General features: G+C 44.4%; 2 protein-coding genes across 2 annotated transcripts; both read right to left on the reverse strand.

Moving 5' to 3' along the window:
* Positions 1 to 496: 496 nt before the first annotated feature.
* LOC121393875 (fucolectin-1-like) lies at positions 497 to 3,308 on the reverse strand. The gene is made up of 4 exons (XM_041563640.1): positions 3,201 to 3,308; positions 2,244 to 2,325; positions 1,537 to 1,837; positions 497 to 982 (listed from the first exon to the last, which is right to left on the reverse strand). The coding sequence occupies exons 2-4, from the start codon at positions 2,320 to 2,322 to the stop codon at positions 817 to 819; spliced, it is 546 nt and encodes a 181-aa protein (XP_041419574.1). The 5' UTR covers positions 2,323 to 2,325; positions 3,201 to 3,308; the 3' UTR covers positions 497 to 816.
* Positions 3,309 to 5,777: 2,469 nt separating this feature from the next.
* On the reverse strand, positions 5,778 to 8,350 carry LOC108716283 (fucolectin). Its single transcript, XM_041563639.1, has 4 exons — positions 8,132 to 8,350; positions 6,776 to 6,849; positions 6,367 to 6,667; positions 5,778 to 6,062 (listed from the first exon to the last, which is right to left on the reverse strand). The coding sequence occupies exons 1-4, from the start codon at positions 8,311 to 8,313 to the stop codon at positions 5,894 to 5,896; spliced, it is 726 nt and encodes a 241-aa protein (XP_041419573.1). The 5' UTR covers positions 8,314 to 8,350; the 3' UTR covers positions 5,778 to 5,893.
* Between the last annotated feature and the right edge of the window lie 6,836 nt (positions 8,351 to 15,186).

Consider the following 15,186-nt stretch of genomic DNA (forward strand, 5'->3'; position numbering starts at 1 on the left):
AAGATGTTCTGTTGATGATTCTTTTATTGGAAAGTTACTTTTGGAGTCTCACTATCATAGGTTTTCATATACCCACCACTTGTTTCTTGAAAAACACTAAACCTTCCAAATATTTGCCAGATCCACCAAGACCCCACTCACTTTCCTGTAATTCCAGAACCCATGTGTCCCAAAAATATTCTGGGCTTGTATATTATCTAGTGATGTTCTTGAGGGAGTAAGTACTGACCAAAGAAGTCAACAAAAGGAAAGCATGGAAACCCTTTTAACATAATTTAGGGGATGCCCTTGCTCTTTCAAATGGATTATAACACTACAGGAGGACTATGGGATGGCATGGAAGCCTTTATTGAACAGAACTGATAGAGTTGCAGCATATATATGACTGAAGTTGTTAGTAGCCTCTTTGTAAAAGTCAGGGAAAGCAAAGCAACAATCCATTCCCCTAATGAATATTCCTATTGGAAAAATACAAAGGCAAATTCAGAGATGAAAATAATTTTGAAAGTTTTAATGGGTCACAAGTTTCCAGCATTAATATTAAATTCCAAAAAAAAAAAATCACATATATCATTACACAGAGGAGAGATAGACATGAATTGTGGAAGTTGTAGTACAGTAACACCAAGAGAGGATGGACAAGGCTGGTGTAGTGATTCCATCTAACCCTGTGCTGTAGCCTTTTATTTTTGGAATAAATGTTTTCCATGGAAAAACTTGGAAATTTGTGGAAATGGAATTTTTTTATTATTTTATGCATTTATATAAAGGATTATCATTATTGCTTAAATTTTTATTTTTCATCCATGATCGTGTTTAAGAAGAAGACCCCTTGGACACCGGCTGACCATAGATCTGAACTTCGCACAGCGTAAGATACTGTTGTTGCCCTGGTATAATGATGTTAACGAAGCGGCCTACCATCCCGTTGCACTCGAAGGACTGAGTTTCCCCATTCTGCATGGAATAGATTTCTGCGCAGCTGCAGAGAAATGAGAAGAAAGGTGTCACTTACAGTATGTGCCTCAGGGATAGAGGAATATAACGTGACCCATGGGACATCTTGACCCAAGCTACCAATAACATATATAGGAAAGGAGATCCCAAAACATGGCTAGGTATGATCTTCCTGTTGTTCAGAGATGTCAGGTGGGTTCCCTAGTCCATACAATCAAGGGGATAACTGGGTTAAACCTCATTGGTGTTTTGGTGGAGGGGGAAGTTGGTGCTGAAGAGCTAGGAGACACCAGTAGAAGAAAACCTCAAAGTAGATAGGACTAACCAATGTGAGGACTAGGCTTCTGTAATAACTCACTTTAGAAATGATAGAGGAGCAAGAGTCACCACCAAAGACTTAGCTTCCTAAGCATCTCCCACCAGCAGAATGACTCAAATAGAAAGGCTCTGAGATAAAGAGATCCCAAGTAAAGGACCTTCTATGTAAGACTAGCACCCATTCTGCAGGTAGCTTTCTACACATGTCTACAACCCGATTGTAGAATTTCCCGGTACAACATGCATTACGTTTTCCCTCACCTGGGATTGTTATTGCCATTGTTTTCCATTGTATCCCCAATGAGGATCTGAGCTCCGTTAATCAAATTTCCGCAACAGTCACCCCTGTTTGTCACAACCACCTGGGATATTTGATAGGAGTCCAGTAAATCCACCCGCCACCAGGGGGACATGTCGTTATTGGTGCTGGAACATGATCCGTGTTGGAAGTTGGCATCCATGTTTCCATCAATGGCATTAATAGCCGCCGCTAAGTAGCCATAGGCGAAATAGTAGTATATAGAAGATTGAGTCGCCCGACCTTGGAGCGCCAAATTCTCACCTGTGGTCAGAAGATTAAGTTGTCAATCAGTATTGTGGCTGGTCAATGATTTAGTTCATAAGTTGAGATCACTGGACCACAGATTTGGGGGTCAAAGACATATAAGGATTTACAAAGCTATTTGATGGGGGCTCTAGATACTTCCCCCAACAAAAAGAGATGCATGAAGAAAATATTAATACATAAACATGTTTCCCAAACCCAATAGTGAAGGATCATGCTCCTTATTCTGAACCCAGAGCAGGTTATATTTGATTCTTATGTTTACTTGGCACAAGCCATTGGCTGTAAGAGAGGGCCCGTGCCTAATCAGCAGGCGGCACAGATAAAGAACTGGGAAGAGGGAGGAGTTCAGGGAAAGTGCAGCCAACTGGGAAGACTGGAGAATACCAGTAGCACAACTTACTTGGAACATTGTTGTTATTGTTCTGAGCCAGAACCCCAGAGGTGACACACAAGAAGGCAATGGTCAGTAGGAACATCATGTTCTGAAAAAGAGAAAATTAGGAAGATTTTGTTGCAGTTTAAATGAGATAATTCCCATCAATATAAAAATGTGGTCTGCCTGATCTTACTAATTCTCACACCCATTCTGAGGGGCATTGGGATTGGACGGGAAGACCAAAGCTTTTCTCTGGAGATGGTCTATAGAAGCCCAATGGTCCTGGGATTAAGGGCTCTTAGAGATCAGGAAAAAATCCTGGATAAGTTTTTTTGGCCAAAAAGTGACTCCACTTGGGTTTGTTGAACCTATCATGATCATTTAGTAGGGCTAAGGGGTGACCCTATTTTCTCATAGATATTTAACCATCAGTGGAGGAGAATACTAGTTGGGTGCAAATGTGGGAATCGTAGAGTTGCAACTCTGAAAGATACAATCAATTGTCTCAGATTACTATCACTAGTTAGCATGAGTCACAGAAACCCAAATCTATAACCAGAATAGGCACAGAACTGCACAGAATTGAATGGGGAGAAAATTGGAAAAATTGACCCCATTTGGGTTTGTTGGACCTATCCTGATCATTTAGTGGGGCTAAAGGGTGACCTTATGTTCTCATAGATGTTGATCCATCAGTGGAGCAGGGTACTAGTCTGGTGACAAATTTGGGAAGCTCTGAAGAATACTATCAGTTGTCTCATGTTACTATCACTAGTTAGAGTCACGGAAACCCAAATCTATAACCAGAACAGATACAGAACTGCATAGAATTAAATGGAATTGGAATGGGAAGTTCAAAGCTTGAGACGGTCTGTGGACGGCCATTGCTCCTTCTCATCTCAGCTTAGAGATCAGGAACAGTCCTTTTTTTGGCCAAAAAGTGACCTAAAATAGTGGCTAAAAAGAAAGTTGAAAACTCACGGTGCTGAATTTTCTTAATTGCCTCCGGTTCCCTGTATCGTCCAGACCTCAACTCCCTGCACCTCACACAGGCAACCTGAGCGGGGAAAGTGTGATCTGAGGTTTTATAGGATGAAGTCAGTTTTGGAAATCCCTCACCCTTAAACGTGACCGTTTGTGCCATGGGTGGTACCCGCTGTGATACCATTCAGACAATTGATTAGCTACCCACATAGGAGGGGGATTATTAAACCAACAGTGACTCAGCAGCACAATGGGATCCAGCCAATATTTAATGTTCCACAACCCCGAGTGGCACGCAAGCTCAGCATGTGAATACGTTCCGTATCACTCATATTCATTTAAAGGGAAAGTTCCATTTAAAATGAACTTTTAGTAAGTTGTAGCCAGCAGTATCACCAAACCAAAAAGGAGACGGCACTCCGGTAAGGGAAGGCAGGTTTATTGCCGTAGAAGAAGAAGATACACTCAAATGTCGTCTCCTTTTTGGTTTGGTGATACATGTACAGTGGGGACCATGTGGACTGAGCACCCGAAGTTTTATGGGATACAGAGCTGGAGAGGTTGAGGTTGGAGTGTATCATAGGCAGCAGAACTCTAAGATATTCTGCAACTGGTCTTTCCTTTTTTTCCATGTGTTTTTTGACAATTATTGGGATTCTCACACTCAGTTAGACTGTTTTTTAGTTGCCAGGATCAGTGACCCCCCCCCCCAGCAGCCAGACAGTATTTTCAGTTGCGAGGAACAAATTAAAAGTCGGTGCTTCTATAATGTATTAAAAGTTTATTTCAAGGTGAACTTACCCTTAAATTTGCTAGGAATGTTTTTGTTTAGAAATAGTACATTAAATGGATACAGTGTAGTCAGGACCAACCTTGTACCTGAAAATAAAGTTTAGTAACATGAAGTTGTGTATTTTGGGGGTAACCCAGTGGGGATCCCAGGTGGCCAGATTCCGTATCAGACCTTGGGGTTCCTTTATTAATGCCCTGGGTGCAAGGGCTGAATGTGTCCACTATACCTGCCCACTATACCTGCCACTATACCTGCTCAGTATACCTGCCCACCATACCTGCCACTATACCTGCTCAGTATACCTGCTTACTATACCTGCTTACTATACCTGCCCATCATACCTGCCCACCATACCTGGCACTTTACCTGCCCACCATACCTGCTCACCATACCTGCTCACTATATCTGCCCACCATACCTGGCCACCATACCTGTCCACTATACATGCCCACCATGCCCACAAAATTTCCACCGGCCGGTGGAGGGGAGCAGGAACAAAATGGCGGGCCGTGGTGCCAAAGGGGGCAGAGCCACGGCACGCGATTGGCCAGAAGCCGGCAAAAAGGTGAGTTTTGATCAGACTGGGGGGAGGCCACGGGCTTTTGTTAGGTGTATTACAAATTTACCAGCAGCTACATTGCCGGTAAATTTGTAATACTGGCCCCAGCCTTGGCAGGTGTTTTACCGGCTAGGCCGGCAAAATACCAGCCGGGTGGCAACCCTACCCACTATACCTGCCCACTTTACCTGCCCAATATACCTCCATCCCACACTCACTGGCTCTTCCCAGGAGCCCTTTCAGCAGGTTATTTGTGTGACCGGGCCAATAGGTGATGTAGATCTGTAGTGTGTCTGATGGAGCCTTCCTACAGTCCTGTTTCCCACTGGCCCCCGCATTTGCACCCCATTATTATGGATTGAGGTGACAGGTTGGGGGTTGAGGAGGGCAGAGGGATATAATAGGGTTAAATGTAGATAGAGTTCCAGGGCTGCTACTGTTCAGAGGCCACTGGATCCCCACTGCAGAATTTATTGGGGTGTATTGCTTTCATGCAGGAAGACCCCAATACTGTTACACGGGGGTGGCATATAATTCTCCTTCTGTTTGTACTCTGGTTGTCCCAACCTGGCACAGCTACACACACTGTGGGCATGTTACTGTCTAATGACCAGTGGTCCTGTCACATTTAGGGGCCAAAACAGATTGCTATGGGGCCATCTATCCGTTAGTTATGCCCGAGATTCACCCTCCTATTTGTCACCCATGGGGAGTCCATTTGCCCTAATGTTTCATTGGCTGAGCCCCATGAGGTGCTGGATGGATGTTGAGAGAACAATTAAGGGGACCAAGGGGCAGATCTGAGACCTTATACCCTGGTCTGAAACCCTAAACTCTTAACTGTGGAACTCAGATGACAAATAAAAGCCCCAAGAACCACTCTGGGACCCCATTATGAACAATGTAACCCCTAGAAGCAATTGTCCTGCTTTTATTGCAGTGTGTTTGTCATCAGTACCCCAATTCTGTCCTGTTGTGTTCTGGGGGGCTTCATAGAATCATCACCTGCCGTCAGGTCTAGTATCCCATAGCAACCAACCAGTTTGCAGAATTGCCTGGTCACCTGTTTGAAAACATCTGATAGGTTGCTTGGGTTATTTGAGCAATTGGCTCTTTTATTACATTTTACCATTGACTTCTCTGAAATCATTGGTCCCCCCAAATTTTTTTTTTTGTTAATTATCATCAGTCTTATTGTGCGAACTACAGTAACGAAGCAGGATTTATTCATTGAAACTTTATTGATTTTTTTCAAATTCTGGTTTATGTGTATAACAGCATTAGCCTCATTTCAGCTAGGCATGCTGGGAGATGTAGTTTAGTAACACATGGAGAACATCATGAGCAGGAGGGCTTCTTGGATACGGGTTCCCCAAAGACTTGCACCTCGCACAGAGTGAGATACGTTTCTTTCCCTGGGATAATAATATTAACGTAGCGGCCGACCATCCCATTGCACTCGAAAAACTGAGTCTCTCCATTGGGCAAGTAATTGATCTCTGCACAGCTGTAAAGGAAATAATATAGAGTTCATCTTAGTAAAAAATCAGCCAAAGACTTTAATTAACCTCAAATGCTCCAAAATCATATTAAATGCCCAAAGAATAGCCCCCATAATGCCCACAGTGGCAATCAATATGGCAGCTCACATTTATTAAAATACAATCACTCAGTGAGGTCACTTCTGCTGTGTTGGGGGTTTTACTACAGGGCTGTAAATGAATTGCCATTCTCTATAGGGCATGAAAGTATCACATATAATCCACCTGGCTAGGGATTTTGGCCTGATCTGACAGGAGGCCACGACTTACCTGGGATTGTTATTGCCGTTATTTTCCAGCGAATCCCCAACGAGAATCTGAGCCCCGTCAATTAAATCTCCGCAGCAGTCGCCCCTGTTGGTCACCACAATCTGGGAGATTTTATGGGGCTTCAGTAAATCCACCCGCCACCAAGGGGACATGTCGTTGTTGGTGTAAGAACAGGAGCCATGATAGAAGTTGGTGTCCATGTTCCCATCGATGGCGTTGATCGCCGCCGCTAAATAGCCATAAACGTAATTGTAGAAAGTAGAAGACTGGGTCGCCCGACCTCTAAGGGCCAAATTATCCGCTGCGGTTGAAAGATAAAGAGGCATGGGTCAGTAGTAGCCAATGAGCCAAAATATTGGTTAAACCCAAGTGATTAGGTCTAAAGCAACTGATTATTGGTGCAACTTACTTGGATTATTGTTCTGAGCTGCAATGCAGGACACCATGCACACGAGGCAGGCAGAGAGTAGGAACCCCATTTTCCTGGAGGGGAAAGGAATAAAGTCAGAAGAGAAGAATTCAGTTGCAGATAGAGATTAGGTTTAAAAATGTCCCCCCCCCCAGTAACTGTTCCCAGGTCCTGGCTTCATATGAAGGAGGAACATTAAGGAACATCCATCAAAGCTTTAGCCTGGAGATTCCTCGTAAGGGAAGATGAGCTTCATGCTTGAAAGGAGATCCAGGGGTGAGACACCTCAGAAGATCAATACCTTAAGCTGATGGATGTGTTTTGAAAAGCTGGGGGGCATCTTGCCTTTTGGGGAGACTTCTGTTGTTGGGGTGTGTAACGAAGGACAGCAAAGGTATTTCAGAGAGATATGGAGATGTAAGCTTGATTGATCTTCTGAGGTTTCTCACCTTTGGACCTCCTTTCAAGCATGAAGCTCATGTTCTCTTATCTCCAGGCTCCATCAAAGCTTTAGCCTGGAGATGCCCCATAAGGGAAGATGAGCTTCGTGCATGAAAGGAGGTCCAGGGATGAGAAACCTCAGAATATCAATACTTCCTGAAGCTGACGGATGTGTTCTGAAAAGCTGGGGGGTGGGCATCTTGCCCTTTTGGGAGACTTCTGATTTTGGGGTGAGTAAGGAAGGACAGTGAAGGTATTTCAGAGAGATATGGACATGTGAGGTGAACCCTGAGTGAGATAGCCTACAGACATAGAAGAACCAGCTTTGGGAAGGATTGATCTTCTGAGGTTTCTCACCTCTGGACCTCCTTTCATGTTCCCTTATGGGGCATCTCCAGGCTAAAGCTTTGATGGAGCCTGGAGATAAGAGAACATGAGCTTCATGCTTTAAAGGAGGTCCAGAGGTGAGAAACCTCAGAAGATTAATCCTTCCCAAAGGTGGTTCTTCTATGTCTGTAGGATATCACACCCAGGGTTCACCTCACATCTCCATATCTCTGAAATACCTTTGCTGTCCTTCCTTACACACCCCAACAACAATAGTCTCCCCAAAAGGCAAGATGCCTCCCCCCTGCAGCCTTTCAGAATACAAGCTATGCATGGGGGTGGGTAGAAAACCACAAGGCTCCCCCTTTTTCCCTAATTATGTCTCATCCCAAACCATCATTTCCAATCTGCTTGCTAAATAGACTATTAACACTTGGATTGGATCTAATCTCATGGAATTGAATGGATCCCAGAATAAGGCACAGAATTGGGTGGTATTGGGGAGGCACTGAATATGGTCAATACATCAGCCAGAACATGAATTACTTATAAAAGTCTCTGCAGAAATAGAAATATTCTCTGATTTACCTGCTGCTTTGATTCCTCCTCCTTGAATCTCGCTGAGAGCAGTGACCAGGGCAGGGACTGGCCCAGTCTTTATATATATATTTATCATTCCATTCATCTGTGTGGGGACAATACAAAGGCTGGGTGGTTATCCAGCGATACGATTCTACATATCCAGATATCAGAGATATGATGCAGATCATTAAGTCAATGTTGACTAAACAGCAGTAAGGAACAAGATCAATATTTTATATTATCCCTGAGAATTTTCATTTTAATTCTGGATTCATTTCAGTTTCTTATCATCTGAACCCACCCAGGAGCCTCCTTGTTCCCTAACAAAAATAGCACCTTACTCACCCTAATCCTTCTCTGCTCTTGTGATAATCAATCAGCTCTGTAAGTGTACGGCAGTAATACTGTGTATTAGGGAAACGCTCCATTTGATCAGCCCAGGGGGACACACGAGAGAATAAAGTAGGACGGAGTCATATCCAGATAAATACACAAGTAGAAAAGGAGATCTCAACATCAGCATAGGAAGGGGTTCTTTACTGTAAGGGCAGTCAGGTTATGGGATTCCCTACCAAGAGAGGGGGATGAGTGATTCATTGGTGGGGAGGAAAGGAGATCTCACCATCAGCATAGGAAAGGGTTCTTTACTGTAAGGACAGTCAGGTTATGGGATTCCCTACCAAGAGAGGGGGATGAGTGATTCATTGGTGGGGAGGAAAGGAGATCTCACCATCAGCATAGGAAGGGGTTCTTTACTGTAAGGACAGTCAGGTTATGGGATTCCCTACCAAGAGAGGGGGAATGAGTGATTCATTGGTGGGGAGGAAAGGAGATCTCACCATCAGCATAGGAAGGGGTTCTTTACTGTAAGGGCAGTCAGGTTATGGGATTCCCTACCAAGAGAGGGGAATGAGTGATTCATTGGTGGGGAGGAAAGGAGATCTCACCATCAGCATAGGAAGGGGATCTTTACTGTAAGGGCAGTCCCCTGTAATGACTAAGGGGAAGTAACCTGTGCAGCTGCTTTTACACTGGGGCATTTGAGGTTAAACTGAGGCATTTGACGTTACACTGGGGCATTTGAGGTTAGACTGGGACATTTGCGGTTAAACTGGGGCATTTGAGGTTAAACTGGGGCATTTGAGGTTAAACTGGGGCATTTGAGGTTAAACTGGGGCATTTGAGGTTAAACTGGGGCATTTGAGGTTAGACTGGGGCATTTAAGGCTAAACTGGGGCATTTAAGGTTAGACTGCAGCATTTGAGGTTAAACTGGGGCATTTGAGGTTAAGCTGGGACATTTGAGGTTAAACGGGGGCATTTAAGGTTAGACTGGGGCATTTAAGGTTAAACTGGGCATTTAAGGTTAGACTGGGGCATTTAAGGTTAAACTGGGGCATTTAAGGTTAGACTGGGGCATTTAAGGTTAAACTGGGGCATTTAAGGCTAGACTGCAGCATTTAAAGGAAATGTTCAGTGTAAAAATAAAAACTGGGTAAATAAATAGACTGTGCAAAATAAAAAATGTATCTAATATAAACAAGGGGCATTTAAGGTTAGACTGGGGCATTTGAGGTTAAACTGGGGCATTTAAGGTTAAACTGGGGCATTTAAGGTTAGACTGGGGCATTTAAGGTTAGACTGGGGCATTTGAGGTTAAACTGGGGCATTTAAGGCTAGACTGCAGCATTTAAAGGAATTGTTCAGTGTAAAAATAAAAACTGGGTAAATAGATTGTCTGTGCAAAATAAATAATGTATCTAATATAGTTAGTTAGACAAAAATGTAATGTATAAAGGCTGGAGTGAGTGGATGTGTAACATAATAGCCAGAATACTACTTCCTGCTTTTCAGCTCTCTTGCTTTCCACTGATTGGTTACCAGGCAGTAACTAATCAGAGACTTGAGGGGGGACCACATGGGACATATCTGTTGCTTTTGAATCTGAGCTGAATGCTGAGAATCAATTACAAACTCACTGAACAGTTATGTCCCATGTGGCCCCCCTTATAGTCAGTGACTAACTCAGAGTTAGAGAGCTGAAAAGCAGGAAGTAGTGTTCTGGCTATTATGTTACACATCCACTCACTCCAGCCTTTATACATTACATTTTTGCCTAACTAACTCTATTAGATACATTTTTATTTTGCACAGACTATCTCTTTACCCAGTTTTTATTTTCACACTGAACAATTCCTTTAAGGTTAAACTGGGCATTTAAGGTTAGAATGGGGCAGTACACTGGGGCCAGTAACGTAACCAGAGGGGGCGGGCCCTGGTGCGTGACGCGCAGCCAGGCCCCCCGCCCCCCTCCGTCCGCAATTTTCAGACTGCATTTTAGTGGCGCGTGGGCTGCCGGGGGGCCCTGAGGGGGTGCGGGCCCTGGTCGCTCGCACCCCCTGCTCCCCCGGTAGTTCCGCCACTGACTGGGGCATTTGAGGTTAAACTGGGGCATTTGAGGTTAAACTGGGACAGAAATAATGAAGAAAACAGGAGTGAGACTATGTGCCAGGTGTCACAGGGTTAATCGCATGAGCAAATAAATGTGGGTGTTTATTTAACTGGTTAATCTGATTGGAGGAGAAGGGAAAGATTAGGAGAATCAATTTGTTTCCACCTTTTGGACTCTGAGATGTGGCGCTTGACGCTAAAGTTCAGGAACGTTCCCCAATTATTTTATATGTAAATAAGATCTATGTGACCCCCGGGTGGGGCAGTTTGCAAATTGTAAGTGACATTAAACCGAGGGACAGAAATAGACTCACTAGAAAGTGTTCATTGGGCCCCCAACTTATTGATAAATACAAGTTCACTATTCTCCTTAGTACTGACATCACACAACTGCCATTCCTTAGAGACGGAGGAAAGGAGATCTCACCATCAGCATAGGAAGGGGTACTTTACTGTAACAACAGTCAGGTTATGGGATTCCCTACCAAGAGAGGGGGAATGAGTGATTCATTGGTGGGGAGGAAAGGAGATCTCACCATCAGCATAGGAAGGGGTACTTTACTGTAACGACAGTCAGGTTATGGGATTCCCTACCAAGAGAGGGGGAATGAGTGATTCATTGGTGGGGAGGAAAGGAGATCTCACCATCAGCATAGGAAGGGGTTCTTTACTGTAAGGACAGTCAGGTTATGGGATTCCCTACCAAGCGAGGGGGAATGAGTGATTCATTGGTGGGGAGGAAAGGAGATCTCACCATCAGCATAGGAAGGGGTTCTTTACTGTAAGGACAGTCAGGTTATGGGATTCCCTACCAAGAGAGGGGGAATGAGTGATTCATTGGTAGGGAGGAAAGGAGATCTCACTATCAGCATAGGAAGGGGTTCTTTACTGTAAGGGCAGTCAGGTTATGGGATTCCCTACCAAGAGAGGGGGAATGAGTGATTCATTGGTGGGGAGGAAAGGAGATCTCACCATCAGCATAGGAAGGGGTTCTTTACTGTAAGGACAGTCAGGTTATGGGATTCCCTACCAAGAGAGGGGGAATGAGTGATTCATTGGTGGGGAGGAAAGGAGATCTCACCATCAGCATAGGAAGGGGTTCTTTACTGTAAGGACAGTCAGGTTATGGCATTCCCTACCAAGAGAGGGGAATGATTGATTCATTGGTGGGGAGGAAAGGAGATCTCACCATCAGCATAGGAAGGGGTTCTTTACTGTAAGGACAGTCAGGTTATGGGATTCCCTACCAAGAGAGGGGAATGAGTGATTCATTGGTGGGGAGGAAAGGAGATCTCATCATCAGCATAGGAAGGGGATCTTTACTGTAAGGGCAGTCAGGTTATGGGATTCCCTACCAAGAGAGGGGAATGAGTGATGAAGACATTTAATATGGGGGTCTTTACTGTAAGGAGATCTGACTGAATAGTTGGGGTTCATGTCCTTAGTAACCCCCCCCCCCCCCCCCCCCATTGTTATACACACTACACTATAAAGCTCCACTCTCAGAAGACTCCATAATACACACACACACACATATACACACACATATATATATAAACACACACACACTCACATACACATATAGACACCAGTAAGGAGGGAGCTGGGCTGAACAACGGTTCTACTTTATATGGGGGCTTCAACTAAAAGACACTGCTGTAGGGCCCTGCAAGTCTATTTTTGCTGCAGTATATTCCTCACCACCAGGAGGCAACAGACAAATCAACCCCCTGCCATAGAGATACAGGGACAGAGAACTCCATGTCTGCCATTGGCTATAAAGGAAGTCACACAAATCCCTGTTGTATCAGCAGAGAGGCTTTAGTTTGCCTTTAATCCAGCATTTAGTGTAAATATGTGTGTAGCTCTTATACTTGGGGTGAAAGGTCCACAAGAGGGCGCCCCCAACTAAAAGGTCCAGAGAGAGAGAGAGAGAGAGAGAGAGAGAGAGAGAGAGAGAGAGAGAGAGATAGTGTGTGTGTGTGAGATTGTGTCCCATATCTTTCACATGTACAGCTTGTGGATCCAGGGAATCCATTCATGTTCTCTATAAATTGGACTACAGCTCCCAGCATTCTCTGAAACAGCCTAGAAACGTCCTTATGAGCCTCAGGGGACCTAAGTAAGAGCACGATTTTATATTTCTATATATCTAGGGTAGCGTGACAGATAAAGTACTTCTCCCCCCATATAGATTGTCCATCTCCCCAGATATCAGATGGTACTTCTCTCCCCATATAGATTGTCCATCTCCCCAGATATCAGATGGTACTTCTCTCCCCATATAGATTGTCCATCCCCCCAGATATCAGATGGTACTTCTCCCCCCATATAGATTGTCCATCCCCCCAGATATCAGATGGTACTTCTCCCCCCATATAGATTGTCCATCTCCCCAGATATCAGATGGTACTTCTCCCCACATATAGATTGTCAATCTCCCCAGATATCAGATGGTACTTCTCCCCCCATATAGATTGTCCATCTCCCCAGATGGTACTTCTCCCCCCATATAGATTGTCCATCTCCCCAGATATCAGATGGTACTTCTCCCCCATATAGATTGTCCATCTCCCCAGATATCAGATGGTACTTCTCTCCCCATATAGATTGTCCATCTCCCCAGATATTAGATGGTACTTCTCTCCCCATATAGATTGTCCATCTCCCCAGATATCAGATGGTACTTCTCTCCCCATATAGATTGTCCATCTCCCCAGATATCAGATGGTACTTCTCCCCCCATATAGATTGTCCATCTCCCCAGATATCAGATGGTACTTCTCTCCCCATATAGATTGTCCATCTCCCCAGATATCAGATGGTACTTCTCTCCCCATATAGATTGTCCATCTCCCCAGATATCAGATGGTACTTCTCCCCCCATATAGATTGTCCATCTCCCCAGATATCAGATGGTACTTCTCTCCCCATATAGATTGTCCATCTCCCCAGATATCAGATGGTACTTCTCTCCCCATATAGATTGTCCATCTCCCCAGATATCAGATGGTACTTCTCTCCCCATATAGATTGTCCATCTCCCCAGATATCAGATGGTACTTCTCCCCCCATTGTTCATCTCATCAGATGCTACTGACATTGGTTTAAAATGGCAAATGAGTCCCTTCTGTCTGGTTCAGAGCCTATGGCCTCTACTACTGACTAAACTCTTTTTGCAAATATAGTGGCTGGTGGTCTACCTGGGGGGACCTTATCAACCAAATGCGATTGCTTTCCTTTCTGAGCATGAAACCCATCATTGGACTTTCCCAGCAGCTTTATCCCTCTAGTCATTGGGTCTCCATGTACTAAACAGAGAGAAGCTTTAACATTCAGGCCAATGAGACGTTTGCAGAAGAACAAGGACCACCCTGGTGCCTATTCCTTGAATCCTTTCAGTCCATGGGAAATAAATCCACAAGTGAATAGACTGGGCTTGTGGGTTCCAGGGGGTCCAACAGACTGAAGTGCCACTTGGGCATAAAACTACACCGGGCAAAACCCCCGAAAATCATTATGTGGCACAATCTCAGGATCATACCCATAATGCCGAGCTCTCGAGGTAACGGCCTAATGATTAACCCTCCGTGTGCCACAATATACCTGAATGTGATGCCAGTGATAAAGGATGACTGGGCCTTATCTGTGCAGCAATAAAACTGGGATAAGGCAGAGATAAGAACTTTCCCTTTGCTTCATGGAGTGGCCCCTGCATGGAGGTGTGTGTGTGTGTATATATATATGTGTATGTATGTGTGTGTATATATATATATGTGTGTGTATGTGTGTGTATATATATATATGTGTGTGTATATATATATATATGTGTGTGTGTGTGTGTATATATATATATATATATAATGTGTGTGTGTGTGTCTGTATATATATATATATGTGTGTGTGAATGATAAGCCTGTTATTAACCTATCAGAGAAGCAATAATATGACACCAGCCAGAGATAATGGATTATTATGTGATATTGTCGTATAATACACACAGTGCTCTGTACAACTCACTAACTGCACAAACACTGCCTTTAATACATACGCACAATAACCAGGGTTATGAGAGGTCTCTGCCCCCCAGAGCTGACAATCTAATAGAAATCCAAGTGACAATGGGCCGAGGAAGAGAAAGTCCCAGTGATTCCTGTCAGACAGGTCTGGGGGCACAGTGTGAGTGTGTGGCTAGTGGATTAAGGATGTGGCTAGTGGATTATGGATGTGGCCAGTGGATTCTGGATGTGGCTAGTGGATTAAGGGTGTGGCTAGTGGATCATGGATATGGCTAGTGGATCATGGATATGGCTAGTAGATTAAGGATGTGGCTAGTGGATTAGAGACTGCAGTATGGCAGCAGTGCTCATTAAAGGCACATTACACAAGTCATTGATGTCAGGGCTCAGACTATCACAGGCACGACTACAAGTCCCAGCAGCATGCCATTAGACCAAGTGCACAGGGGATGCTGGGATTTGTAGTAGATGAATGACTCGGGCAGGGCCAGGCAGTAAGTAGAGCTGCTGAGCAAGGGATTGTGGGAGTAGTAGGAGGAGCCCAGGCTACAGGCTGTAACGTCCCCAGCGGAATCCCCTTCAGAAGAGACAC

This window comes from Xenopus laevis, chromosome 5L (assembly GCF_017654675.1).
Source record: "Xenopus laevis strain J_2021 chromosome 5L, Xenopus_laevis_v10.1, whole genome shotgun sequence".
Lineage (NCBI taxonomy): Eukaryota > Metazoa > Chordata > Amphibia > Anura > Pipidae > Xenopus > Xenopus laevis.

Coding starts and splice junctions, on each gene's coding strand:
- LOC108716283 (XM_041563639.1), bottom strand. CDS start 8,313: ATGATCTGCATCATATCTCTGATATCTGGATATGTAGAATCGTATCGC. Junction 6,850..8,131: donor AGGAGGAATCAAAGCAGCAG/GTAAATCAGAGA, acceptor TTTCCCCTCCAG/GAAAATGGGGTTCCTACTCT. Junction 6,668..6,775: donor AGCTCAGAACAATAATCCAA/GTAAGTTGCACC, acceptor TTTCAACCGCAG/CGGATAATTTGGCCCTTAGA.
- LOC121393875 (XM_041563640.1), bottom strand. CDS start 2,322: ATGATGTTCCTACTGACCATTGCCTTCTTGTGTGTCACCTCTGGGGTT. Junction 1,838..2,243: donor CAATAACAACAATGTTCCAA/GTAAGTTGTGCT, acceptor TTCTGACCACAG/GTGAGAATTTGGCGCTCCAA. Junction 983..1,536: donor AATGGCAATAACAATCCCAG/GTGAGGGAAAAC, acceptor ATTTCTCTGCAG/CTGCGCAGAAATCTATTCCA.